A 27519-nucleotide genomic window follows, 5' to 3' on the forward strand; every position below is an offset into this window, starting at 1 on the left:
CAACTTTGTTTTTGTTTCAGTTTTAACATAAAATTATATATTTATCAACTATTCTTATTCCCATTTGTTTGCTTTTGCCTACATTACTTAAAAATAACTGTGTCAGAGGATACCTCTAGGTTCCTGTGCAAATGTGCAAATTATCTACAATATGATCAACAGTTTCAACATCCAGAGGTAGGAAAATGTGGTAACGTTGCTCATTGGGTCTGCATGCATGGTACTGGTAGTTTATGATGCCGCTACAGCATGTACATTATGTGCACTGCTTTCATAGAATTTTGTTCCTTGAATATTACTTGATTGACAAAGAACCATAATACAGTGTAGAAAGATTAAATATGGTTTACTAAGCAAAAGAACATATTTCAGTTTCCATAGCATTGAGTGACCAGGAACATCGCTACCCATCCTGAATGGATCTTTGTGGAGAGCAACACTCCTGTCCCTTTTACTTAGCATGCTATAGGAATTATCAGGCATTTCACGGGTACATGTGCATTATTTACACTCGTGAATGGAGAAAGGCACTTTGAGGGTAAAACGTCTTCCCAAGAACACAACTTAATCACCCCGATTACAGCCTAAACCCCCACGTTTTTTGCATAATTTAAGCATTTCTAAATTGATAAAATCAATGTCAAAGGAATTCGAATGCAATCTTGATTGCGCGAGACAATATACGCAGTCTGTACACAACCAAATGACTACATAGTTATTGACACTTTTAGGCCTGAAATGATGTTAAACACAACCTTCAAATCGGGTGTCCCGAAAACACGACCCTCAGTCCATGGACCCCCCTACGGACCTGGTCCACGGACCCCTGTACGGACCGGTCTACGGACCCTCTACGGACCCCCTTTACGGACCCACCATGAAAAGACAGAAATAACAATGGCAACTTATAGAGATTTGACTTACCGTTGTTTTTTGTTCGCGGTGGCGAAATTTTGACGGTAAATATTCCAAATATTACCGTGGCAATAAAAGGAGTTCGCTACCTAGTTGCCAAGCCTTTGAATAGGAGTGAGTCTCAATGTGACCTGGCTTTCCGAAAGCTGCGCGGTATTTTTCTTTGTCTATCAATCATTGAATAAAAGTCGCCCTGCTGAAAGATTTGGCAATCAAACACATAACTGTCAAATATGGCGATCTCTAATTAGTCCAATGAACATGGACACCTTTCTTTGTCGAAGGAGCATTATTTTGTGAAGCCGGGGTCGAGTCGATGAATATACACAAGTTAGCTATGTTATCGGTCTTTTTCTTTCTTTTTTTTTTTTACTTTTTAGTCGGCTCTTTTCCTCGTTTCATTGCCACGGTAATATTTGGAATACTAACAGTCAAAATTTCGCTACCGCGAACAAAAAAACAGCGCAACAGCTCAATAAGTTGTCATTGTTATTATTGTCTTTTCATCGGGGGGGGGGGGGGGGTCCGTAGAGAGTCCGTGGACCAGGTCCGTAGAGGGGTCCATGGACTGGGGGTCAGTGTTTTCAGGACACCCCTTCAAATCTACCCCACTACACAACTAAAAGTTGACATACGTTTCTGGTTGCATCAAAGTCTAGTCGCTTAGAAAGACACCTAAATTTCGGCTCGACTGATCGAAACTGGAAAGTCTGAAAACTGCACTCGATCGCGATCCTTGGTCATCGAAGTTACGAGAGTCAATGATCGAGTGTCGATTTCCGGAGCAAGTACTACCAAAACTTGATGATATTTTCGCAAAAATGTCTTGCTACTAGAATGTAGTTGCGCAAGGCCTTTTATCCTTATTCAATTTTTCGTTCATCATTATTCAATTTTTAACGAACACATGAGGTGGATATGAAGCATCATGAGTGCTGGTGTAATGATACCGCTGTGTTTTATCAAAACATTCGAAACAAGCTAAGTTTCCTCCAGACCAATATTCAATGGCAGCACAAGAAGAACATTGTTGTTTGCATTCCTGTTCTGTTACTCCCTCTGTGATCTTGTTCCGATTGCTATTGCCACAAATGTAAGGTGTATACTCAGTCCATGAACCTCCTATTTAACCAAAAAAAAGTTAAGAAAACAAGTTAAGCAGCGAAGGCCTAGTCAATGTCGCCGGTCTCACTGCAGACTTGAACCCCACCCCTGCAGATTTCCCCCCCCCCCCTGCGGATATGGACCCACCTCGCTGATTTGACCTCCCCTCTTTCAAAATGTATGTTTTTTCAGTTTTCTATTCATCGTCAGAATCTATCAGGTAAAGTAATGATGGATAGTAAGTAATTTTTTTGTCAACGGTTCTTTGGCAAAAAGAATTCCTAAATACAATTATATGAGTGATCATAATATACGGATTTTCGTCCTGAATTTTTTTGATTTGAAAAAGAAAAGATTAGCAAACAAAAATCCGTGTAACAACAAACATATGAAACATATGTATGAACTGCGGTTATGAGACATATATGTGAACGATCCTTCGCAGTAAAGCACTATTTGAGCAATAGTGAAAATCAGACCTGAAAAAAAAAAATTTCAGGCCTGTACGGGATTCGAACCACTGACCTCTGCGATACTTGTGCAGCGCTCTACCAATTGAGCTAACAAGCCAACTGGGAGCAGGCCATCAAATTAATTCGACATAAACCCGTAGATGATAAATCAAACAACAACAAACATATGAAACATATGTATGAACTGCGGTTATGAGACGTATATGTGAACGATCCTTCGCAGTAAAGCACTATTTTGGGGATCAAATCAAATTCTTAAAAATTGATGGTCCGACATTGGCTGGGAAATCTATGGTAGTCTTCTTTAAGTTCCATAAAACAACATCGTATGACAAAAGAACAGAAGTAAAAAAAATTTATCAAGTCTGGCAATTAAAGAATTTTTTCCGTTGAATGCGGTTAAAAACAAAAACAAAACACTTACTCGTTTGACACTTAGCTCCTCCATAACCAGGTTGACAGTTGCAAAGATATCCATTCACCTGATCAACACACGTCCCTCCGTTTAAACAGGGATTACTGGAACATTCGTTGATGTCTGTGTATACATAAGTTTGTTAAAATTAATGATGGAAAAAAAAACAAGAATCTTGGATGATGCTTCCATGATTTTATGAAATCCTGAAAATTTGTGGTTCGCTGTTGGGAAGTCCGTTAATTCCATAGAACAACAGCGTATGAAAAGAGAACAAAAGTAAGAAATTGTTATTCAGTCTGGGATTTAAGGAATTTTTTTTGTTAATAATGAGTTAAAAAATAAAAAAAAGTTACTCGTTTGGCACTTAGTTCCTCGATACCCGAGCTGACAGTAACAAACATATCCATACACCTAGCTGGAGCATTCGTTAATTTCTGTGTTTATTTTGACTTAGTTTTTCGAAATTAGTTTCAGAAAATAAAACAAGAATCTTAGAAGATTCCTCAATGATTTTATGAAATTCTGAAAACTTGTGGTTCGATATTGGCTGGGAAATCCCTTAAATTCCACAAAAAAACAGCGTGTGATAAAATAACAAAAGTAAGACATTTTTATTATATCTGGGAAGAAAGGAGTTTTCCGTTAATAAACGAGCAAAATAAGTGATAATAAAAAGACTTACTCGTTTGGCACTTAACTCCTCCATAGCCTGGTTGACAGTTGCAAAGATAACCATTCACCTGATCAACGCACGTTCCTCCGTTTAAGCAGGGAGTACTGGAACATTCGTTGATGTCTGTGTTTATGTTAGTTTTTTGAGATTAGTTTCAGAAAAAACAAGAATCTTCTACGATGCCTCAGTAATTTACAGGTTTTCTGCCATGGTTATAATGTAAGACGGCTGGGTAAAAATGGAAAAAATGGAAAACTTACCAGTTTGGCAATTAGCACCTTCGTATCCAGGCCGACAGTTACAAAGATATCCATTCACCTGATCAACACACGTCCCTTCATTCAAACAAGGATTACTGGAACATTCGTTGATTTCTACAAAAAAGGTTATTATTACGGTTCCGTTTGAAAACCTTGACAGGGCCTTTTGTAAAACAATACAATTGTTTGCTGATCTCGTGCATCAATAAGATTTCGTGCTCTTGTTAGCTGCTTGACTTTATATTTGAAGGGAGAATTTGCGGGGGAACTTACCTGTTTCGCAGCTTTTCCCTTCATAACCCGGTTTACAATCACAATGATATAGATTTTCATCGTATTTTGGAACACAAGCAGCTTCGTTTTGACACGGAAAGCTTGAACATGGCGTCTGTAAATAAAATGTGAATTGCCTCATTTATTAACTGACCAGAGGATTAATTCACTCATTTTTTTAACAATATATAATTTAACAAAAAATTTAAGGTTGGTTTTAAGTTAATGGGTCCATGTAGAACTTGTTGAAGATTCTGAGTTGAATGGACTTGCTACCCAGAGTGCTGCGACCCTCAGGCTTAGAAAAGGTTATTTAATAATTAATGGCTTGCCATCCTTTCACTTACTTATTGTTGAAAGTTTGCAGGTTGTTGCTTTGTTTCGCCGAGTCGAACTACACGATATTAAATGAACCCAATTCAATTTGTCGAAATCACATATGCAAAGAATCAGGACCCTTCTGTCATCTACGGTTCGAAAATTGTAGTAATTTTTCTTGCACCGACCAATTTGATTATGTGAGAAATAATAACACGATTGAGAAAACATTGCCGAGGTAACCAGGACTTGTTAGTCTTACAAAATGTTTCAATTAGCTAATATACCTAATGTCTTTTCATACTCAACTATACTACGGTGTATCCTAATTACGGCTAAGAAAAACAAAACTGAAACCAAACGTTTTCCAATGGTGGCACGATGAAACTTAACAACCAGGCCCCCATTGCTGGTATTTCTTGTAAAATATTGGCCTATCTTACTTTACTCTACTTTTCACTAACAAATTTGTTCTGACCCAAAAAAGAAATGAGAATGAGGAATGAAATTCGCTTCTCATACGTGATATTTGACATGCAAGCTAAATTCTCTACCATAACGGATATACTCCTGACGCCGTTTGAAATCCATTTATTTACAGAACAAGGGTAATTAAAACACTTCTTTTCATTATGTTTGAAAGCTAAAACATTAATAGGGTAAAACACTTCTTTTATTATGTTTGGGTGTTAGAAAATTAATCATCGTAACGTTTTAGGGCAAAAATCTCTTTCAGAGTATAGTTTATCATCACTCATATTTGCAACATTAAGTTCTTTTTTTAACAGCTAGCTTTCATTTAGTACAGCGTCAAACACTGTTTCCCAAAAAAAGCGTTCTAATTACCTTGATGCTATAATGATGGTATTCCTGTGATCTGATTAGCTGGCCAGGCCTTGCAGAGTATTTATCTTCGTTTAACAACTCACATAGAAATTTTCCGTTCGAACGCGGAGAAGAAGCGACGTCAAACGAGGAGCATGGTGGAGCATTAACACAGCTCAGAGCACACTCTCTGTAATTGCTCACAACACTCGATATACCTACTGATACTTGAAGACGATGGAATCTTTTAACTGCAAAATTGCCGTAAGATACCCTTTTTTCCCGAAAATCAACTCCTCGCTTTAGGCCAGCTCTTCCATCTAGTTTAAATTCGCTTTGATCTGCTTTTATACCAGAACACAGAACGAAGAAATACCAAATAATTAATTTTAACATTTGAGTTTATATCCTTGGCCTGTCTTGTCCGTGGATCAGTTAAACAAAGCCTCTACCACCGTTTAAGTTTGCGTGCAGAATCTGATGCAAATTAGTGTCACCTTTTGTTTCAGTCTGTAATTAATTTTTTTTATTAAAAATGAAATGTTATTCCCAATAATGGCTTGATATTGACAATTACTTTGAGTGTAGTTTTTCGACATTTTTTTCCGAATTAATGTGAGTTCTTAGTTTACTCTGGTTCAATATTTAATTAAATTTAATCTAAGAATTGAAAAATTCTAAGTTGGGCTGAGGAGGGTCAATGGATGTTCCATTAAGCCGCCAATGCCGTCGAGATGTAAATGGCTAGTGACCATTGCAAATGTTTAGGCAAAAATCAGAAAGGTAGAGAAACAAAGACCAAGGGCGAACATTTCCGAAGAGTTCTGGTTTTTGTACCCAAAACCTAGCGGAAGTGGAATTGAAAGGGCAGTCCAAAAGCTATTCTCTAAGTGATATCTTAACGCGTTATTGAGGAAAGGAACATCTGTTTTCAAAGGTGAATATATCTGTTTTTGAATTCAAGTAGCTATCTCAAAAATTTCGAAAATTCCTCAAGTAGCAACCCCGATCCTGGATAAGTTATCTTTGCTACCCGCAAGGCGCTATGTAAGGCTGAAACATGTCCTAAAAACGACTCATTTGAACTGCTTGGATAAATTTCAGGTGAGCGTTCTTTTTTCACCGCCTTAGAATCTGAGGTTGACGATTTCTTTCAGAAAACTTGAGAATTGTAAAAGAGGAAACAGCTGTGTTACTGTGTTTTTCTCACCACATACCATGCGGCTCAGTGAGAAGCAAAGGTTCGCGTCTTATTAAAGCATAAAATTCTTAAGCTTCTATTCTTGCAGTATCTTCAGTAATAAAGGTCATTTCGTAATTTGTTGCTATCGATCCACTAGTCAAAATATAATTTATTTTATTCATGTGTGATTTCTGCGTTTCTTTTATGCGTTGCCATTGAAGACTTTCATTTCGTAGCGGAATCGAAGAAAACGACGTGTTTCCAGTCTGAGAGTGTTTTGGTAAATATAAAATGTTAATTTAGATACAGTACCAAGAAACTACCAGGAGCGAAAAGCCAAAGGGGGTGTCATGTCAGGATTCAAATGTGAGTTTAAAATAATTCAATGATGAATAAGTTTTTCCCAAAGAAACATCAGTGAAACTTAAAGACTTCAAGTTCCTTGTGCGGTCGATTATATTGTAGACTCACTTTCACGAAAAGCTCAACCACAAAAGAAAAGAATATCCAGGATTTCGTATACACGTTTCGTTAACCAGCAAACATTATTCTTACTTATGAAAACAAACATTTGAAAATTGATTTTTTTTCTCCTCTCATCACGCGATCAACTTTCGGTGAACAGGAAAACAGTTCGCTTTTGAAAACTTTTGTCAGCACAAGCTGAAATTGTTGCAAAACTTTTTGTGTGTGATGTTTTCTCTGTATTTTTTCGCATATAAAAACCTTAGTAGCCTCAATGAAACATAGAAAAAAAATTCCATTTAATCATGGGGCGACAAATTGTCACTGAAACGTCAATGCTATCGTCAGTATCTCCTGTAAAACATATTTTTGAATTTTTTTTAAAAATTAAATTCTATAGGCCCTTGTTCAGCTCGTAGACAAGCAAACTTTGAAAATGACAAGGTTTTAATATTTTGTAATGTTACAAGTAATCTCCAAAAAATTGTTTATTATATTTACTGTTTCAAATTTATGTGACCACAACGAAAGAAAAGAGGCTGTTTTTGGAATTCTCTTAATATCATTATTTAAGGTGCGAAAACACTTTTTTCTGTTCTAATATTTGCAGAGTATAAAGCATATTTTACCTTGATGCTGTAATGATGATATTTCTGCGAACTGACCAGCTGACCTGGCCTTGCAGAGTATTTATCCTCGTGTAACAACTCACATTGAAATTTTCCGTCTGAATGTGGAGAAGAGGCGACGTTTAACGAGGAACATGGTGGATTTTCTACACAACTGAAAGCACACTCCCTGTAGTTGCTCACGACACTTGATGAACCAACCGTTACCTGAAGGCGATGAAACTTATCTAGAATAAAGTTGCCGAAGAATATTTGATTTTCTTCTTCATGTCTTGTCTGTTTTTGTCTAGCTCCACTAAACTTTGCATCTAGATGAGCAGAGAGAACGAAACAAAACCAATAAGCCAGTTTAATCATTTCTTTTGACACCTTCGTTCCGTTTTGTCTTTCTAGGATTCCAACACGCACAGGAACTTTTTTTTTCTGCATTTCTTATGCAAACAACAGCTTTTATGTATTAATTTTTTAGATAGCCCGGGGGTTATGGAATAGATAAATGATGTGACGACATATGCAGCTACTAGCAATTTACGTCTTTCAGGAATTGTTTTTTGTTCTATGATTGGTTTCTGTGAGTGTTTCTTCACTACAGGAACAAGCACGAACGTATGAGTTCGGTGTTGTTAGTAGGAAAGTGACGTTGCTTTCCCAGAAAACTTTGCTGAGAATCACCCGCTGTTCAAACGAGAAAATTCACGAAAGGTCCACGCGCGAATTTTATGTGAGCTGATTCTTACGAAAATTTTTTATTTTTTCGGGTGTAGAAGCTAAATAACAGGATAACAGGACCCGGATTAACCATTATTTTTTATTTTTATTTTTTATATTATTTTTTCAGATATTTCATTTTGTCTTAAAATAAAGAAAAAGAACTCAACAATAACAATTTACAGAAAGGAAAAAGGGCCAAGGATGTGTAGATAAAGAATCAGATCCAAAATAAGAATGGATAAACTTCTAAAACAGAGCCGAAAGAAATATATGCTCAAAATTGCAAGAACCTGTTGTTTCTTCAGGCCTACGTGAGCCTTTTTCGATACCTCACCACAACGGTTTTGGTTAACTTAAAGTGGGGATCCATCTTAATTGGCATTTTCTGGTTAACCACAAGCGAAGAAGTGGTCGTTAACCAGTAAACAGTAATGATTTTAGGGACTTTAATTAGTTTGGAGTTCTGCTAGTAAAATAACGACTCAATTGGTGCTGTTCAGACTAATGGTAATTACATTAATTAAAACCAAGATGATCTCCAAACATTCTGAATAAACTTCAGGAAAGTAGCATAGTCTCGAAGAGTGTGGTCCTCAGTAATAAGGAATCATCCTCTTATACGTATATCCATCCACGATCCTTTTTTTCTCTTTTCTGTTTATCTTTGAGGGTCTAATCACCATTCAGCTGTTATTTCGATGTTTTTCTAATTGTAATTCTATTCTAAAATTGTGTGCCTTTTGTTGATAGAAAAGGCAGGTGGACTGAAAAGAATCTTCGTGAAGGACATGAAATAGTTTTGAAAACAGTCACCCTCTGCGAAGCATTCTACAACTCAAATGTTTGTAATCCGTGTTCGTCGGCGAATAAAAAAATAGGAAGTTATACAAAAAGAAATCCCTCAATTACGTAGATTTTGAGTACCTTTCACCGATGAATTCTTCATTTATATTGATTTCTTCGGTAATAGTCTTATTTAACGTTGTCAAAAAATTAAAGATATATAGCACGCTAAAAAATTTCCCTTTGAATCTGCAAGTGGCTCTGCACCTGAGATTGAAGTTGCTAGGTAATGTTCATAAAATACATTTAAAGCAGTTTAGGTAAAGGCAAAATCATGTGAACATGCTGATTGTAAATCATTGGGTTTTTTGCTCGATGAAATTAATTTACTACAATTAGCAGAATCCATCAAGTTTTTAATTTCTTGAGAAAATTAGGGCTATTGTTATGTGGGAGTTTTCGTTTCGGTTTATGGAATTCCGTCAGATCTAAAATGAAAACAAAATGAATTCAGGTAGCTTAAGGGTGACATTGGTCTTTTGAAAGTCAGTGTCATTTGGGACATTGCCCGCTCCAAAACTGGAAGATATTGGCCCGCGCTTGATCTGATTAGCGCAGTCTGATTGTTTGATATTTTTTTACGGCCCTGAAACCGCCCTGATCTTGTAACAGAACCTATGGGTGGGTGGTAATATGAATGAGACTAAGCTCACTCTGAGAGAGCTGAATTTTTGCGATTTTGAAAATTACTGGGTGAAGATTTTCTTGCTGAATAATGTACATCTCAGAGACGTTATCACACATTTTTCATTTGTACTCTCTATCCATGCATTGCAACTGCAAGCTTTTTATCTTTAGATGAGTTGCACATGAATACAGACAAGAATAATAACGACAAAAATAAGATCAGTGCTCGCGATTCTTAGTTTAGCTTTTCATTTTTTATTTTACAATTCTAATTACAGCATTTAAAACTGACGGAAATATTAGAAAAACGTGCTGAAAGCAAATGTCCCTACTACAGAACTGACAATGATATCATTGCTGTGGCGGAACCAGGATTTAGTCAAGGGGGCTTCGGATAATTGTTCCCCTTCTGAGGGGTTCAAGATTTTGAAAATTAGGTCTTCGGAAACATGATTTCCAGCGTTCTGAGGGAAAATTTAGGGAGTTCGACCGAACCACCTGAACCACCCCTGGATCCGCCCTAGCACTGAGAACAGGTAGATAGACCCTACTTTTAAGTTCATTTGCCTTCATATATGTTACGAGTTGATAAAAAGTTAAAAAAGGCTGAGTATTTGGAATAAATCACTGTTGGTGAAACAACACTAACACCATAATGAAATGTGAAGTTATGAATTTTTAATTCAAACGGGGAATTTTAATTTATTTAAGGTGCCAAGATTTGAACTCCTATCCCTACAGACGACATGTTCCATCGTGCATCTACTCCTTTATGACGGAAATATGTTTGGTTTTTTCCCAAAATAAACTCGGCTCTTTACTACTAAACTTGCTGTGATGTCTATTCAAACGCCTCAGGTCGTTTTCATTGTGGGTTAGTTATTTTTCTGGAAAACCTCACCCCTTCCTTTGTCATATTCTTGTCATTCAATTTCTGATGATAACGACATGTAACTGCTCAAGGCCGTTGGACGAAATGGACGAAAAATTCCCGTTGGCTTAAAGCAACACGTTGTCAATCAACCCTCGAACTAAACAATCTTCGTGGCGACTACCTTTTAGAAAATGACGGACGACGGTCATTTCGAGAAGTTCTGCTCTCAAGAATCGATGTCGAAGTAGAATATATGTGGCAGCCATCCACTTGTTCAAGCTCAGGGCTTTGATAAGAATGGCGTCTTCATTCTCAAACTTGCCCTTAGCCACAACATTGTAAAGCCGATGGAGGTTGGATCCAAATCATCAATTTTTAAATTTGTATCCATCGCTGAGGTTGAGGGTTGTCCATTCGTTGGCGAGTCAAACAACGCTTTCCTGCTAGATGTAGGTTTTGCATGTGCCGAGGAGCGGACACGCAAGCTCTTTCTACCTGGACTTTTTCCTGTCGGTGTTGAGAACTTTCATTTCGACGAAACATCACGGGAATCCGGACATTGTGAAGCGGCCTTATTCAACAATTCATAAAACTGGAAAAAACTGTCAGCATTTCTTGCACAAGGAAGGCATATAACTTGAGATATGTGCGACTTATTTTCGAAGTGAAAACCGACCGTTCGAAGGCGATCGGCGAAGACACACTGAAATTCTTCCCTCTGACTGTGATTAAAAATGTTTACAAACCTCTTGAAGCCACTTCCAAATTTAGTTCTTAAATCTACTCCACAAAACCGGCAAACTACGTCTTCTGGATTAACTTTTGGCTTTCTCCCTCTCTTAGATTTTGATACCAGATTCTCCCTTTCGTCTAACATTTCTCACTCACGTGGAGCAAGTTTTAGTTGTTGTTTTGACAGTTTGCATGGTTCTATGAGCTCTCGCTAACGGCGCTTTCTGACTGGTTAGTTTCAAGAGGCGCTGATTGACATATGCAAGACGATATGAATATGAAAATAAGGGGCGTTTCGTTAGTTAGTGGGGGTCTGTGGCAAGCCCTCCCTCTCCCCTCCGCACATTCCGCTCCCTCCAATCCCCCCTACTTTCCCCCAGGGCTTGCTTCGCAGGCTACGCGAGATCCTGCGCCGCCCTCCCTGTGTGCTAACTATCGCCTCCTCGAGACGAGGGTGCGGAATCTTCCCATCCGGAGGCGGATCATTGACGTGCATTCCAAATCGAAAATTACAGGAATAAAAACATTTGGAATGTACATGTGAATAATTCTTATCGCACTTTTATATAAAAAGTGAAAATATTGAAAAACTGCTCGTCTTTGACAAAAAATCTCTAAAAACTCGATGTATTCAAAGAGGAAACCCCGGTCAGTTCTCGAGCTCTTTTGTAGTACCTCAGGGATTATCTGGAAAGCTATCACCACCCTGGTCAATAGCTACAGTATTGCCTTGCATAAATACAAATTACCCGAAACCCTTTAGTTGTTCAAGTTAATGCTACAAAGGAAAGGAGACCCGCTATCATTATATTTATTTGTTATTGCAGCCGAAATTTTAGCAGTCTCTACTCGAAGCAGACAAGACATTCAAGGTCTAATGATAGGGCAGAAGGAATTTAAATGCCGATGACCTTACTCTGTTTGTACCTAATATTGAATGTGTAAAACTAATCCTTGATCGATTTACAATTTGTTCAGCCTTGAAGGTTAAATATACTAAGACAGAGGCAACGTGGATCGGTTCATGCAGACAAAATACATCGACACCAGTGGGCTTAAGAGAAACAATAGTGTTAAAGCCCTTGGGACAGCATTTACCTAAAAAAAAAACAAACAAACAATAAAGAGCAACAAAAAATTTATTCATTTTTAGCAATTAAATTACATATCTAACAATCCCTACCCGCGAAATAGCGAAGCTAATCAAGGCGGAAGGAAAACTAGCATTAAAATAAATTATTCACTAATAAGTTTATTTTGACTAAAGAGAGGAAATGACTTGGAGAGCATGCATATTCACGAACAATTAAAAACAGTATGATAAGTTATCGATAATGAAGCCAATTTGGTATTTTATCTTACAACTGGAAGAAAATTACGCTCGAAAAAAAAACAACAACAGCAAATGTAGCTAAAAATATTATAATTTTCTAAATTTATTTATGGACGCCAACATAATATCTTCTTGCATCAAAATGTTCAGCAGCTGTCTATGCAATACTCTTTTAAATTCATACTTAGGTAGAGAACGAAGAAAAATGGGAATACTATTCCAGATCCTTACACCCAGTCTTGAAAAATAATTTATCATATATTCTCTTCTCGAATGCTCAAGATAAAGATTGCCAGCCGCTGAGGTCCCTGTATAATAGTGATGTATTTCTGACGAATAACTAGATAACCTTGAAATGTTGGAAGGTGTTAGATTGTTCAAGATATCATGAATAAAAGAAGAAATTGTTTTGAAATAGATAAGATGAGGAGGAAGAATGTTTGATATGTTAAACAAAGGTATAGCATGAAATCTAAAAGGTTTGAAAAAATATCATGCGAAGAGCTCGTTTATGCAAAATCAACACCTTTTCCAAATTTGATTGGGCACTTTGGCCCCAGACTGCAACCCCATAAGACAAGGTTAAATAACAGATCGATAGATGTTAAGAATACATTTGGTGGGACAAAATGTCTTAATCTTGATAATATGCCTAAAGACTTGCTAATTTTAGATGAAATAAATGCAATGTGTTGAGTCCAAGATAATTTTGAATCGATAAGGACACGAAAGTAAATTATTTAAAAAAATATTCTTTTCGTTCCAGAGAGACAAGGGAATTTGCGTTATAGTCAAATATAGTTATGTTTATTTCATAATCAGCACGTTTTTGATACGGTGTGAATATAATAAAGTGATAATTTTTGACATTCAACCGCCTCCGGTTGTGGGAGAGGTGGAGGGTTCGAGCCCCGGCCGGACCAACACTCAAGGTCTTAAAATAACTGAGGAGGATGTGCTACCTTCCTATAGTATCAAGAAATGGATTTCAAGCCAGTGCCTGAAAAGCCTCATTAGAGGTTATTTCAATGACTTTGTAACGTATATTGTTGTTCATATACATTCCCACACCTCCTGCAGAAAGAGGTGTAGGAATAAATTCAAAATTATGATTTGGTAAGGTTGGATTAAAGTCAGCATTCTCCTCATTACTAGTGATCTCTGCTAAACATCTACCTATGCCAACTGTTCAAGAAATCTCTGTCGTCAGTGAGATCATCCTCCCCCCACAGAAAGCTAGAAGTATTGGTGTTACTTTTGACAATAACTTTCTTTTCAACGATCATGTTGCAAGTATCTGCAAATCATCTATTTATCATCTCCGTAATATCAGCTATTTAAGAAAGTACTTGTCATCAACCAGCACTGAAATACTTGTTCATGCATTTGTATATTCAAAATTGGATTATTGTAATACTTTACTCTACGGACTACCGAGCTTTGAAATAAGAGCTAGCCCTAAGAAATCATGACGTTTCGACCTCTCTGAGGTCATTTTCAAGTCAGTAAGTTTTCCAAATCAGCATAAATATGTTGAAGCAAGTTGAAGACGATAAAATGTGGCGAACGTTAAAATATGTGAAAAAGTGTAAACAATTTAAAATGGAAGAGAATAAAATAATAAAATAATAAGCTAATCGTAGCACGAATTGTTCTAAACAAATAGTTTGGCGCGAATTGAGTCGCACTGTTTGTTTAGCGTTGGTTTCAGTTCTTTGATAAAAAACATTTCAAAAACAAGGCAGTCAAATTTGTTCTGACACTTCCTTAAGATTCGAAAATTCTGTGTGATGTCTTTTGGCTCCAAGTCGTGCTGATCCCTGAGGTGGTGTCCGATTGCCGATCCTTTGTGTTCTTCAATTCGTTGGTGTAAGTGTCGGCACGTGTAGCCGACATAGCCTGCATCACACAGGCCACACTGAAATGAGTACACCACGCATTGTTGACTCACAAGAGGCGGATTGTCTTCCCTGACCCTAATCTCATTCTTGATCGTTTTACTTGTATATACTGGGCGAATAACTAGGTTGATCTTCCGACTGAGGTCAGCCAACTGTTTTCGTACTCAGTCAGTCGGGTATGTAAATCCTCAGACACTTTTAATTCAACGAATCTGCGAATGGCTGACTGCACAAGGTCGTGAGGATAGCGCAGTCGGGAGAAATCTCTGTAAGGCGTTCACATTCCTCATGAAAAAACTTCCACGTAGACGAGAGTTGGAATGCACGGTCTAGCATGGTGATCAGCCGTGACCGTTCGTATCTGGCGTCAACGTCACTTGAAAATGACCTCAGAGAGGTCGAAACGTCGTGACTTCTTAGCGCTAGCTTTTATTTCAAAGTCGATTTCTAAGAAACTACTTATGAAGACTACCGAACTACCAAGTAAAAAAGTTACAGCACGTCCAGAACGCCGCTGCTCGTCTCATCTCTCTTTCAAGAAAACATGAACACATTACGCCTATTCTAATCAATCTTCACTGGCTTCGGATGCTTTATCACATTGTGTTTAAAAATCTACTCATCAAGTACAAAGCTCTTAACAATCTTGCACCATCGTACATTCGTGATCTACTCACACCTTACGTTCCAGCTCGTCAACTGCGTTCATCATCTAAAAATCTCCTTGTGACTCCTCATTTTAATTTGAAGACATACGGTGCAAGATCTTTTTCTGTAGCTGCCCCCACACTCTGGAACACTTTGCCGTCCCATATCATGAACAGCTCCTCAGTGTCCGTTTTTAAAAACAAACTTAAACCTTTTCTTTTTATAAAAGCGTTTTTCTAATTTTACAATTGTGTCACTCTTGTTAAGCGCTTTTAAACTTTGAGGAAACTAGCGCTATATAAATACTTTACTATTATTATTATTATTATTATTATTGTATGGTAATTCGTGCGGAAACAATATTTAATAGCTTAGCAGTGTTCACATTAACCATTTCAAACGGAAAATTAGAAAAGATTGAAAGAACTTATCTTTTTAACACTTTAAGTATTTGGTTCCTCCTATATGCCATGCTCTGCGGTGCATTGAGGTTCTTCACCTGATAGGTCGGATGTTTTCAGTTTTCCTGTGGTAGATGTTTCGGTTTTTCGCCCAGCAATAAACGTAGCTATACTTGTTCTCAAAGCTTTTGGCTCCAAATAATAGCTTCTTGAGCTTTTGAGGTTAGGTGATCCAAGATGATTATTAATACTGACGGCTGCTGGGTTTACTTGATTTATTTCCCGGCGAGGTGACATGATGTCTTCTGGAGCGACTCGTCGAACAAATTTGCAATTTATTGGTTTCGGGCCATTCGAAGGCGAATTACGGCTGAGCACTCTGTGTGCCGTACCAATGTCGTTTAGTGTTACATCAGCACCCATGCCATTGAAGAGTCGAATACAGAGTTACAACCTATCATGGTGCTAACAGCGTACAGAAAAATGTTTATGATCAATTAAAAGACGTTCAAACATATACGATTATGGATTGCCGAGGTCTCTCACTATTTGGCAAGGTTTTTGTCATGAATTCACTTCTACTTCCTAAAATATGATATGTGTTCTCAGTTCTAATTAACAACTCCAGAAAAATTTATAAAACGGTTAAACACTATTACTTATAATTTGTTTTTGGAAAGGGACAAATAAAATAGGCATACCAGCAGTTATAAGGCTTATAAAGTATCAGTGTATTTCTCATAATGTCGTCACTTCTGATGTGAATCACAACGTTTCGACTGCATGCTGCTGGTCTTCATCAGGCGTTGGCACTAGGACTAACAGCACGACCCAAAACATCGCAATAATAGCAATAACTGCTAAGACATCAATGCAACCACCATTCTCACGGAGGAATGTTTACGAAGTTTGACCGGCAAGTATGAAAACTTCGGAGTGTATCACTCAACCGCAGGCAACTAGCTATAAACTTACTATTTCGCATCGAGATCCCGAGTGCCTCCCGATGCAATAACACTGATATCCATTCACCCGATCAGCACACCACCCTCCGTTTAAACAGGGATTCGGTGAACATTCGTCTACTTCTATGTGAGATAATAATAATAAAGATCATCCCTGCTTGTTCAGTGGCAGTGATGTGTGATAGTAAACGAGACGAGAGAAAACTGATACAAAGCGCGGTCTCTTGCTTCGATAAATTATTAATGGTTCATCGGTACGATTAGCGATAGGTAGAATATAAGATATTTTATAGAAAAAATTAATAAACACCTTGCGAATAGACCTGACGGCGATGACGTCTTACCAGTTTGGCAGTTGTTTCCTTTGTATCCAGACCGACAGTTGCAAACATATCCATTAACTCGGTCAAAACACGTCCCTCCGTTCAAACAAGGCTTACTTGAACATTCGTTTATATCTATGTGGGAAAATTCCAAAAGATTTTCAGTTGATCTTGAATTTGATTTACAAATCGACGAAGATCATCCCTGATTGAGAGTGATAGTGAAATATGAGAGTAAAAAGGACAATACAAAACCGTTAGAGAGCGCCTTCCATTGCTTTAATAAATAAATAGTGGTTTACCGGTGCAATAAGCAATAGCTAGTATATCAGTTATTTCATTATAAAAAGTAAAAAACAAACTTGCTGATAAACCCAACGGAAGTAACGTCTTACCAGTTTGGCAGTTGTTTCCTGTGTATCCAGGACGACAGTTACAAGTGTATCCATTGACTTGGTTAACACACGTCCCTCCGTTTAAACAAGGATTGCTGGAACATCTGTTTATATCTATGTGAGATAATTCTTAAAGATTTTCAGTGGATCTTGAATTTACAAATCGACAAAGATCATCCTTGATTAATAGTGATAGTGAAATATGAGAGTAAAAGAGACGAGTCAAAACTTAAAGCACAATCGTGGAACCTACTCTTTTGGCAATTTACTCCTGCGTATCCGGGGTGACAGGCACAGACATATCTATTCACAAGATCAAAACACGAACCACCGTTCAAACAGGGATTACTGGAACATTCGTTGATATCTGCCACACACAAGAAAAGGAAACAATTAACGTTAAAACAATAGATGGCACTTTCTATCAATTTACCGGTGTAGTAAGTATCCACACGGGATGTTGACAGAACACGAGAAAGAAATTGCCGGAGGCGAGTGAATTACAAACCTTTTAAGTGTTCTCCCAATATTACGCCGGTACAAAGATAAAAAACGCGGCCATTGCCTTAATAAAAAAAAAAAAACCTGCTAATAAACCCAACGGCGATAACCTCTTACCAGTTCGGCAGTTGTTTCCTTTGTATCCAAGCCGACAGTGACAAACATATCCATTTACCTGATCAACACAAATCCCTCCGTTCAAACAGGGATTACTGAAACATTCATCGATTTCTGCAAGACATAAATTAAATATTAGTTATTTGTTTGTTTAATATTCTCAGAGAAAAGTACGCATAAATCTAACCAACAGTTTGTTTTGTTTTACTACCTTCGGTAGAAAAAGGTGCGAGGCTGTTAAGTTGGATTGCTCACACACTTCTATCTCCACGAGAAATCGATCCATCCCAGATTTCGACAATTCCCGTTTTCGGAGACGTCAGGAACATCTACAAAATGATGGGTCCTACATCACAAATTCTTTTCTAAAGTGGACTTCCTTGACGTTCTCTGGAGACAGTCGTAATTTATCTCCTGGGAATATGAGGTTTCGGAGGATTTTGGTTGCTTCACGATGAAACTGAAGAGAGTGATTCAAAGCGTTTCCAAACATTTCGAGAGCTATAAGAATAAGGGGAGGAGCATAAGGGGCCTGAAGTGGTTGCATCAGGGAGAGGGTTCTGCATCAAAATTGCCATAGTACAAAGACTTATTAGTCCCTTGAAATATGAAACAGTAACTTTTCTAATTTTACCCACCGCGGACAGTTAGGGTGGCAGCTGCCATGACTGTCCCAAGAATGTTTTTAGCTACGCAGGTGTACGCTCCATTGTCTCTTGCTGTCACGTTTTTTATCAAAAGACCAGAAGGAATTTGATCAACTTGTTTGCCGCCGATCAAAGTGGAATTCTGTCTCAACCATGTTACTTTAGGCTCTGGGTTTCCTTCAGCAAGACATTTAAACGAGGCTGTCCCACTTTCCATTACTACTTGAGAGGTTGGAGGTGCCACAATACTCGGGGCAGAGATAGATTTACCAGGATCGCCCTTAGCTCCAGGCGGGCCTATAGGTCCTGCAAGTCCCTGAATCCCATGCGGGCCTCTGCTTCCCTTCGGTCCCTGACTTCCCTGTGGTCCTCGGTTCCCCTTTGGTCCTTGGATACCCTTTGGCCCGGGTGGTCCACGTTTTCCTGGCGGGCCTCTCTGCCCAGGCCTTCCTCGTCTCTTTTTGACACTTTGAGGACATTGCATGGTACATACTAAGCTTCTCAGAACTATTCCCAGTTTCTTAACATCTTCATTACGGAAGGTTTGAATGGATTTTGGATTCACTGTTGAATTTTCTAAATGGCGTCTCGGTCTTAAGTGTATTTCTGCAATAATTGATAAACGAATAAAAAAAATAAATATATGAATACTAAAACAAAGGAATTATTAATTAGAAAAAATAAATAAAGACGATCGAGATAGAAAAACTGATAGTTAGATGGGGGTCTCAATGGGGGAGTCAAATTGACGGTGACCGTTAAAAATAAGCCCTCTTGATGGTTGACGGTTAAATTTTTGGTCATTTGATGGTTGTTACAGAATTCTCCGCTGCGTTAAGGAAAATCTCTGCGTTCCGCTGGTTCAGCAATCAATAGGACTGTATCTTTCTGGTTTATCAAGTTTATTTACGATCCGCATACGCCTCTACAATCTCCGTACAATCTACGTTCAGTCGATCTCGATTTCTATTCCGAATGCCCTCAATTACAACATGTTATCTCTATTTATCACAACGGAAATACACAACTAGTTACGTAAATCCGAGATTCACAATGCTTATTTGCGCTTAACTAAGCCATTTTCTTGTTGCACAGCTTGACTTGCGTCCTTACCCAGACTAATCCAATTAGCCCCTAGCAATTAAACCCACACCCACTATTTGCGGAGCACGTGTCACATATTTCTATGTGTCACAGGATGTTTCAGCCCAAACGTACGCCTTAAATTCCTCTAGATAATTCACTTGCGTGTATAAGCTGACATTCTACCGATTATTTATTTTATCTATTTTTTTTTTTTTTTGCTATTATTGATTGTGCAATAACACGTTTCACATCAATGGTGGACAATTAATCAATTAATTTGGAATGTCGCTGTTAAAAGAACTGAACTCACAAAATTCGTGACTCTTGGACAGTGACGGTGATGGAGTCACAACAAAGTGAGGAGCAAAGAAAACATGAAACGGCGCTACATATACTGTTCGATTATTTTTACGGACCTCGACTTCGTCTCAGTCCATAAAATCGCAGCACGAACCTCACTACGCTCGGTCCCTATGTCATGGCCTCGAGCTAGCCAAATATTTTCCCGTCCGGCCCTCCCACACATAATTTCTATCACGAGGTGCTAAGGCATGTAACTTTCGCTTCTTTTTGTTATGTTTTGAGTATATTCTCTTCCATTTTCTATTTTGTCGTTTTGCTCGATCCCTTGACCCCGTTGCAAATTTTTCAGTGTTTACTGCGTGAAACATTTAGCCTGGAACAGAGTGAAAATCATCATGTTATGTTTCCTCTCAAACACTGAATTCGTTAACGCTTCAGGAAATAAAAGAAAGACGAAATATCCACTGAAATAAATAATTATGTCAAAAACGAAAATGCATAACTCACTGAACATGGGAATTTTAATTTGCTTAACGTGTACATGTTCAACATGGAGTCACAAGCTTATTCAGCTTTATAAGATAAATCAAAATTCGTCCTTGGGTATTCCCGCACCTCACAAATAACGAACTAATAAGTTTTTATATTGCTGTCTAGTCACACTCACCTTTGTCTGAAATACTCTGACGCAGAATCTGCATCAAATCACTGATTTCATCGGATGTTGGACTTTTCTGCTCGAGCTTTTCTGCTTTCGGTTGATTCAAGGTTTGAAGCATTTGACGATGAGCGTGAAGTTCCATCTCGACGTGAATCAGTCCTGCGAAGCAAATCACGGATACGAATAACGTTAAAATCACGACTGTTTTAGAAACAGATTCCTTTGACATTTCCATTGTATTTGGTTGTTTACGAATGAAGAGAAATTCTTGGAATGAAGAATCGTCTCTAATCGCCTTTGATACGACAAGATATGGATGTCTTGGGTCAACTGCAACTGACGCTGTTTCCGGTATCGTTTTCAGCTGGTTAGGTTTTAAATGTTTTTATTCTTCTGTTTTTATTCAAATTCACCAGCTCATACTCTTCCACTAATGTGGCTTTCCTTGACGTTAGTGTCTCTTTAACCATCGACGGTAATATCTCCACTGTGTTACGAGGATCGAATTATCTTCACTGAATCTGTCACGCAATCCCAGGCTTTTCTAGAATTATCTATAATCTGTAATATTCCAGAAACTTCTTTCCATGCATACATACATACATATACTTTATTTAATCTCGAATTTGGAGTAGCTAAAGAATAAGCTAGTATCTTCGAGTTACAAGTATAATTCTATATACTACTAAAATGTAAAATGTAAAATGTAAAATGTAAAATTGTAACATTCTAAGATTTAACTATGAGAAAGAGTCATACTGTAGAATCTTGCGCTTGAAATCAGAAAAGTCAGACGTTCTAAAAGAGTCCGGAAGAGAGTTCCATAGTTTTGAAGCCATATATGAAAAGGAGTGAAGACCATAAGTAGTAGTTTTTGTAGACGGTAGAAACAAAATATACTTTCATGTGACTCAGCAGTTTCCAAAGATAGTACAACTTGTAATACGCTATAAATAGTAATAGAACATTCTAGATAACTAAAGTAAATGTATAGAAGCTGGCTTGTGAGAAGTACAAAAGAGATTTGCTCGAGGGCTTACCCTCGTGGCTTGCTGACTGAAGTTGTGGAAGGTATGATGTGACGAGGCTATGACCTTTTGACCTTGCGATATCCGGAGCGAGGAAAGAGATGAAAAAGACGATAGTCGAGAGAGGAAGAAGATAGAGAATACAGAGTTTACTATGGAGTCCTCCGGAAGAGTTTGTGTACAAGGAAAGAATGCGATAAATCAAGAAAGCCAAGCGCTGTGGTCATCAGTCGGCGGATGTTGGAATTGGAAGTTGATCAAGACGACGAACACTTACACGGCATGAAGGATTGTAAGCCTGCTCTATGAACTGCTTAACTTAATCTTTAACCTAAGTAGATTAGACAATGTAAAACTAATTAAATAATAGTTAAAATGGGTAACTGCTTGTTGTTACATTTTTGTTGCGTGCTATATATCGTACTCGGGAGTCTATTTTCATATATGCTTTGTTTGGGGACATTTGTTGGTCATTCGTGCACGTAACAACTGACCTCTACACCAAACTCACAGACAAACACATGTATCTATTGTACTCTTCTTGCCATCCATTACATACCAAAAAAGCCATTCCGTTCAGTCTAGCACTCCGCCTACGACGTATCTGTTTTACAGATAAAGCTTTTGAGACTCGCGCCGCTCAACTTACCTCATACTTTCTCAAACGAGGTTACAGCCATAAATTCGTCACCAAACAAATACAACGCGCCGCTGACATCTCCCGCACATTCACCTTACAAACTAAAGACGTAAAAAAACCTAACCGTATTCCATTTATAACTACTTTTAATCCGTCGCTTCCTCACATCTTCAGCATCATCAAAAAACACTGGCATCTACTGCAGTCATCTAACCGCTGCAAAAAAGCTTTTCCTCAGCTGCCAGTTGTCGCCTTCATACGCTCCCCCAACCTTCGCGACACATTAGTTACAGCCAAACTCCCCTCTAATTCTACCACTTCCCATCCTCAACTCCCCCCGGCTCTTCCCGTTGTGGTAGAAACTGCGCTACTTGCCCCTATATCTCTGACGGTCTTACTAACTATACCTTTTTCTCTACCGGCGAAACACGTCCCATTAAATCTCACTTGACCTGTGACACTATAAACCTTATCTACTTAATTCAGTGTAACCGCTGTAACTTACAATACATAGGAGAAACTAAACGACGTTTAAAAGACCGTTTTAATGAACACCGCCGTACCATTGATAAACCTAACTCTAAATCTAAACCTACTACAGCGGCAGAACACTTCATTTCCTCTCCTAACCACTCTGCTCACGACATGGAGCTAATCGCCATCGAAAAAGTGTTTTCTAAGATAGACTCGATACGCAAGGCCAGGGAAGCTTTTTTAATTTCAAGAGGCAACACTATTTATCCAGATGGCCTTAACGCTCACGATGAAATGCATTAGTTTCTAGTTATTTATCCAATTTACCTTACTTCATTTCTATTTTTGCTCACTATCTCTATTTTTATTGTTATCTCATTGCCGATCAAATTAGTTTTACGTATTTCCGCTGTTACATCATACAGCTCTCTATGAAGCATCACCCCAATTCTCTGTTAACTCCCACTGCACCTGAGGAAGGCTGGTTTGGCCAGCCGAAATATAGTGCCCCGTCTTAAATGTACTTATCTACGTTGTATCGGTCTTGCCTCTATATTTTTATTCTTCCCCTTAACCTTTATGTCACGAAGTGCTGGCTGAAAGCAAGGTCTTTGCAAAAAAAAAAAAAAAGATAGGTTTAAAAATCGGTTTAATTAAGACCAATGGATAGATAAGAGCGTAATGCAAATAAAAGAAAATGCATATTACTTCAAGTTTGTATTTCAGAAATAGCAGAAATATTTTTTAAATAAATCAGATTTTGAACACTGAAGCTCGAATGTCGATCAGGTTCAAGTATATAAAGTTAAAATCTCTGGATTAAAACAAAAACATAAACAGTTCAATATGTTTGTTTTCATTCATGCTTTTTATGTCTACATTTTTACGTTAACAAGCTGAGTAATGCCTAAGAAAATGCAGGCGGCCATTAGTAATGGGCTTCTGGATAATGTTGATGTGAAGTGTATTTTGGTCAAATGTCAAATATATTGTGTGCATCTTAATCTCTAGCCGATAACTGCGAAGATCCTTGGGGATAATTGAAATTCAACGTCAAAGGTTTGCCTTTTTAATTTTAAGGCAATTTAAACTGAGCCTGACCGTGGTTTTTTATCACTAAAGTCATCCGCGTAACCGAGAAGGTCATCGTATTTCAAACGCTTTCCCATAATTCCTCATCACTGCACCAAGATGTATCCCATAGCTCTGATGTTAGCGCCAGCATTTCCGCAAGTATTGCCGTCTTCATATTTCCCTCCCGTACCAAACCCGATTCTGCTATCACAAGTAATGCAATCGTTCTCATTGTTACCGAGAATACCAATTCTAGCTTTGCCCAAATCAGAATGACCGCTGACCACATTGAATCCTTCTCTGTTACACAGAGGTTGTAAAGCAGCCTGTGCACCAATAAGCGATAGCCATGCACTACGACCCAATGAGGTAGAGCGATGAGCTCCGTCAGCGATCAACGAATACAATGAACTGGCCTGCTTGGTTAAGACTACGAATCTTTTCTGCTGATTGATTTTCATTCCGAGACAAATCTTGCTAAAGGGTGTGTTCCAATAGGTTCTTAACTTAGTCTCTTGGGAGTCGAAGCCAGTCTCTCCCCCAGGAAGGTTGTATTCATTTGCGAGGTTCCAGTATGAAGATCGGAAGTGAAATGTTTGCTAAAACAAACAAAAGTATCAAGGAAATTCCAATAGCAGAAAAAAAAATATACACACAAAATAAGTAAAAAGAGAAAAAGAAATAGGAAAAGGTATTTCAGTTAACGGTCGAAGGAAAAAAGTTTTTGCTTGATTTGCGTGCATCTGATATAAAAGAAAAATGAGTAACTTTTGCAAGAAATCGTTCAGAAACAAAGCTGAAGTTCAACTTCTTTGTTATTAGCCATTATTGTGTGCCTCCGATTTACGAGCTCAAAATTTACTCTATTTTTGTTCTTTGTACGCACATGACACTATCAACAATGTTGGTCCTAACCGTGTGCAGACGCAATTCACAAGTGAACCTACCGATTACCTGCACACTACAGAGCTCCACGCGATTTACTGATTTATCATTAATACACCAATAAATCATCGTACCACGAGATGTAGACCTGAGGTTTGACTCCTTTGGAGGAACTTCTAGTCTATAGGTGATGAAATGAATCACAACTTTCCTTGTACAGCTTACCTTGTTACCATCCATTTTTATGACTGTTGTCCATCCACCACCGCCACACCCAAAATTCCCCATGTGACAATAGACGGAGGTCAGTTTTCCTCCAACAAAGAGAGAATATCGTCGACTGGGTGCATTTGGCCTATAAAAATAAGACAAACAGACAGCCAAAGAACTAAAACAGGGTAGAACACGAGTAAGCTAACCCAGGATTGATCTTTGATTTAGTTTTGTTGCTTTTCAAGCAGCCAGCCTTGTAAATCACAAATTGTTGCTGTTTTAGAATGCATTTCAGTTTTTAAAAATCCCCTGAAAAAATTAAACCCAAACATAATTTCTCAGGTCATAACGTTGTTTAATTTAAGTTTTCACTGATAAATGCAGCAAAACATAAAATGGTAATGAGATGCACTCCTCAATGACTTACAGCGACTGGTACACATCGTTGCACGAGCGTAATGCTGAAAGCAATAAAAAATAGTATTTTACTGAGTGATGAAGCTTGGACAAAAAATTAAGACATCCAAAAATTGAATGGATTTGTGCCGGGTGATATTTTAAGTTGCATATATTCTTATTCCTAATGCTTCCATTTTTACAGCATTGCAAAGGAATTCGGCAAACAGAGTGGGTGCAGGAGTCGGTTGCAACGAAACCCGTTGCTAAGTTTGCTTGTGTGTAGGTAAAAATAGCGGACCTGTGACAGCTGTATGAAAAGTTGATAAAACTTAATGGTAAGAACTTACTTGTTTGGCAGTAAATCGCGCCATAGCCGGGCTGGCAGTTACAGACATATCCGTTCACGTGATCAACACACGTCCCTCCGTTTACACAAGGATTACTGGAACATTCGTCGATGTCTGTGCGGAGAAACATTTAGAACTTGAAATTATGATATAGGAACAGCTGGTTTATCAGTAAAGCACTTAAAGTAATGGACAGCATTTCCTATCGACTCACTGACTACATAACATACTTCAGATGATGAAGTAGATTGAAATCAGTTCACGCAAGTTTAAACAACAGTTCTTTTCGCAATGTTATGTCTACATTTTTTTAACATCATTGCTTGCAAAAAGCACTAACTCATGGTCTCAGTTTGAAAATCTGGACTCCTACTGATTTCTTCTCCTACCTGTTTCACAGAGCGATCCACTATATCCAGAATGACAATCGCAGTAATACTGATTTTCACCATAATTTGGAACGCAAGTTGCATTATTTTGACAAGGAAAGCTTGAACACGGTGTCTGTGGACAAAAACAGTTTTACGGGTGAATTAAATTTTTAGAGTAGATTTCTTTTCTTTGTTCTTGAGTAAATTGCTTCTTTTTTTATAGTGAAAACATATTTCTCTGCATAGTTTTGTTACGTAATTTTCGTCAAGGAAAAGAGCTAGAGATACTCGTCAAAACTTGTGTAGCCGTACTGCTCTAGATTGTTGTTGTATCAAAACAAATTACGCGATGAGCAAATCTCCCGCGGGGTAACCATATCAATAGAAAACAAATAATATGTGCTCTTTCGAAAGGCTCACGCTCAAATTTAAACTGAATCTTTTTGAATTCGCTCTTTCCAATTATTTAACTGTTTTTCTTGACTAATTCGAACATTTTTTGATAACGTTGTACTGTTTTCTCAGACATTTAACTGATTAGCTTTCTTGAGGGACTACATAACGCTTTACTCCCTCAAAGTAATTGGAACACTCTCCAAGTTGGAGAATTTGAATGCAGTAATATATTTTTTCAACAAGGTTGGAATCTTAGTAAACTTTTTGTGAATATACCTTGATGTTGTAATGATGATATTCCTGTGAACTGATTAATTGGCTTGGACTTGCAGAGTACTTATCCTCGTTTAACAACTCACAGCGAAATTTTCCATCTGAACATGGAGATGAGGCGATGTTAAACGAAGGACATTGTATGTTGTCGACACAGCTCAGAGCACACTCTCTGTAAGTGCTGACAACACTCGATGAAACAATTGATACTTGAAGACGATGGAACTTGTCAACTGCAAAGTTTCCGTAGGATATCATATTTCCCTCCACCTGAACTCCTACCCGTAAACCAGCTCTGCCGTCAAGACGAAGTTGGCTTTGAACTACGTTATGAGCAAATAAATAGAAAAGAAAAAGCAAAACAGGAAAAAGTCTTAGGCATCTCTTGAACAAAGCGTGGCATTTTGCGGTTTCAATGTTTCGAAGCATCACCATGTTTCTGTGCTTGATATTTACTGGATTCAGTCACAACTAACTACTTCATAGCAAAAATCACCTGTCTTCCCTCATGCTGAGTTTATTGAACGGCCTTGTTGTTCCTAATTTCTATCTGGTGAGCCACTTAAGAGCTAACACGAGCCCCATTCAATTGGCACAAATGCAATATCTCGGTGTGTTTTTAATTTGTTTCAGTTATTATGTTTCGTTTTTCTTTCTGTAAGTTTTATGCGTCAATACTGAGGAACTCAATAAATTTTGGAGGTAAATTCAGAAGTAAAGCTTTTTGTTATTTCAAAGCAAGTATCATTGTTAAGTATATGCTATCACATGATTTCGAGGGCAGTTTGGGACAAATCAGCAAGCGAGTGAATTCT

The 27519-nt window shown here is 38.0% G+C and overlaps 4 protein-coding genes and 1 long non-coding RNA gene across 9 annotated transcripts; 1 reads left to right on the forward strand and 4 right to left on the reverse strand.

Moving 5' to 3' along the window:
- Nucleotides 1-327: 327 nt before the first annotated feature.
- LOC111342822 (uncharacterized) lies at nt 328-7996 on the reverse strand. 2 transcript variants are annotated; one of them, XM_088762607.1, is made up of 6 exons: nt 7537-7996; nt 4117-4231; nt 3844-3957; nt 3593-3706; nt 2917-3030; nt 328-2037 (listed from the first exon to the last, which is right to left on the reverse strand). In XM_088762607.1, the coding sequence occupies exons 1-6, from the start codon at nt 7963-7965 to the stop codon at nt 1805-1807; spliced, it is 1119 nt and encodes a 372-aa protein (XP_088618733.1). In that variant the 5' UTR covers nt 7966-7996; the 3' UTR covers nt 328-1804. The 2 variants fall into 2 exon arrangements, with proteins under 2 accessions (XP_088618733.1, XP_088618734.1); XM_088762608.1 differs by lacking the exon at nt 7537-7996 and adding an exon at nt 5281-5726.
- Nucleotides 5917-7816, forward strand: LOC148727641 (uncharacterized). The gene is made up of 3 exons (XR_016002275.1): nt 5917-6196; nt 6664-6808; nt 7518-7816. It is a non-coding gene; the product is annotated as an uncharacterized LOC148727641 (long non-coding RNA).
- A 4066-nt stretch (nt 7997-12062) lies between the features above and the next one.
- Nucleotides 12063-21203, reverse strand: LOC111347411 (uncharacterized). 4 transcript variants are annotated; one of them, XR_016002273.1, is made up of 9 exons: nt 20611-21202; nt 18546-19160; nt 17908-18021; nt 17543-17656; nt 17290-17403; nt 16916-17029; nt 16582-16694; nt 15038-16071; nt 12063-12421 (listed from the first exon to the last, which is right to left on the reverse strand). XR_016002273.1 is itself a non-coding variant. In XM_088762603.1 (8 exons), exons 1-8 carry the CDS (start codon nt 20837-20839, stop codon nt 16054-16056), a joined length of 1431 nt encoding a protein of 476 aa, XP_088618729.1. In that variant the 5' UTR covers nt 20840-21202; the 3' UTR covers nt 12447-16053. The 4 variants fall into 4 exon arrangements, 2 of the variants coding, with proteins under 2 accessions (XP_088618729.1, XP_088618730.1); XR_016002274.1 differs by lacking the exon at nt 12063-12421 and having other exon boundaries at nt 12447-16071; nt 16882-17029; nt 20611-21203; XM_088762603.1 differs by lacking the exon at nt 12063-12421 and having other exon boundaries at nt 12447-16071.
- A 2361-nt stretch (nt 21204-23564) lies between these two features.
- On the reverse strand, nt 23565-25203 carry LOC148727642 (putative skeletal organic matrix protein 5). The gene is made up of 2 exons (XM_088762609.1): nt 24931-25203; nt 23565-24419 (listed from the first exon to the last, which is right to left on the reverse strand). The coding sequence occupies exons 1-2, from the start codon at nt 24991-24993 to the stop codon at nt 23925-23927; spliced, it is 558 nt and encodes a 185-aa protein (XP_088618735.1). The 5' UTR covers nt 24994-25203; the 3' UTR covers nt 23565-23924.
- On the reverse strand, nt 25143-27154 carry LOC148727643 (uncharacterized). Its single transcript, XM_088763078.1, has 4 exons — nt 26708-27154; nt 26054-26168; nt 25616-25778; nt 25143-25227 (listed from the first exon to the last, which is right to left on the reverse strand). Exons 1-4 carry the CDS (start codon nt 27137-27139, stop codon nt 25143-25145), a joined length of 795 nt encoding a protein of 264 aa, XP_088619204.1. The 5' UTR covers nt 27140-27154.
- Between the last annotated feature and the right edge of the window lie 365 nt (nt 27155-27519).

Source organism: Stylophora pistillata, chromosome 6, assembly GCF_964205215.1.
Source record: "Stylophora pistillata chromosome 6, jaStyPist1.2, whole genome shotgun sequence".
Classification (NCBI taxonomy): Eukaryota; Metazoa; Cnidaria; class Anthozoa; order Scleractinia; family Pocilloporidae; genus Stylophora; species Stylophora pistillata.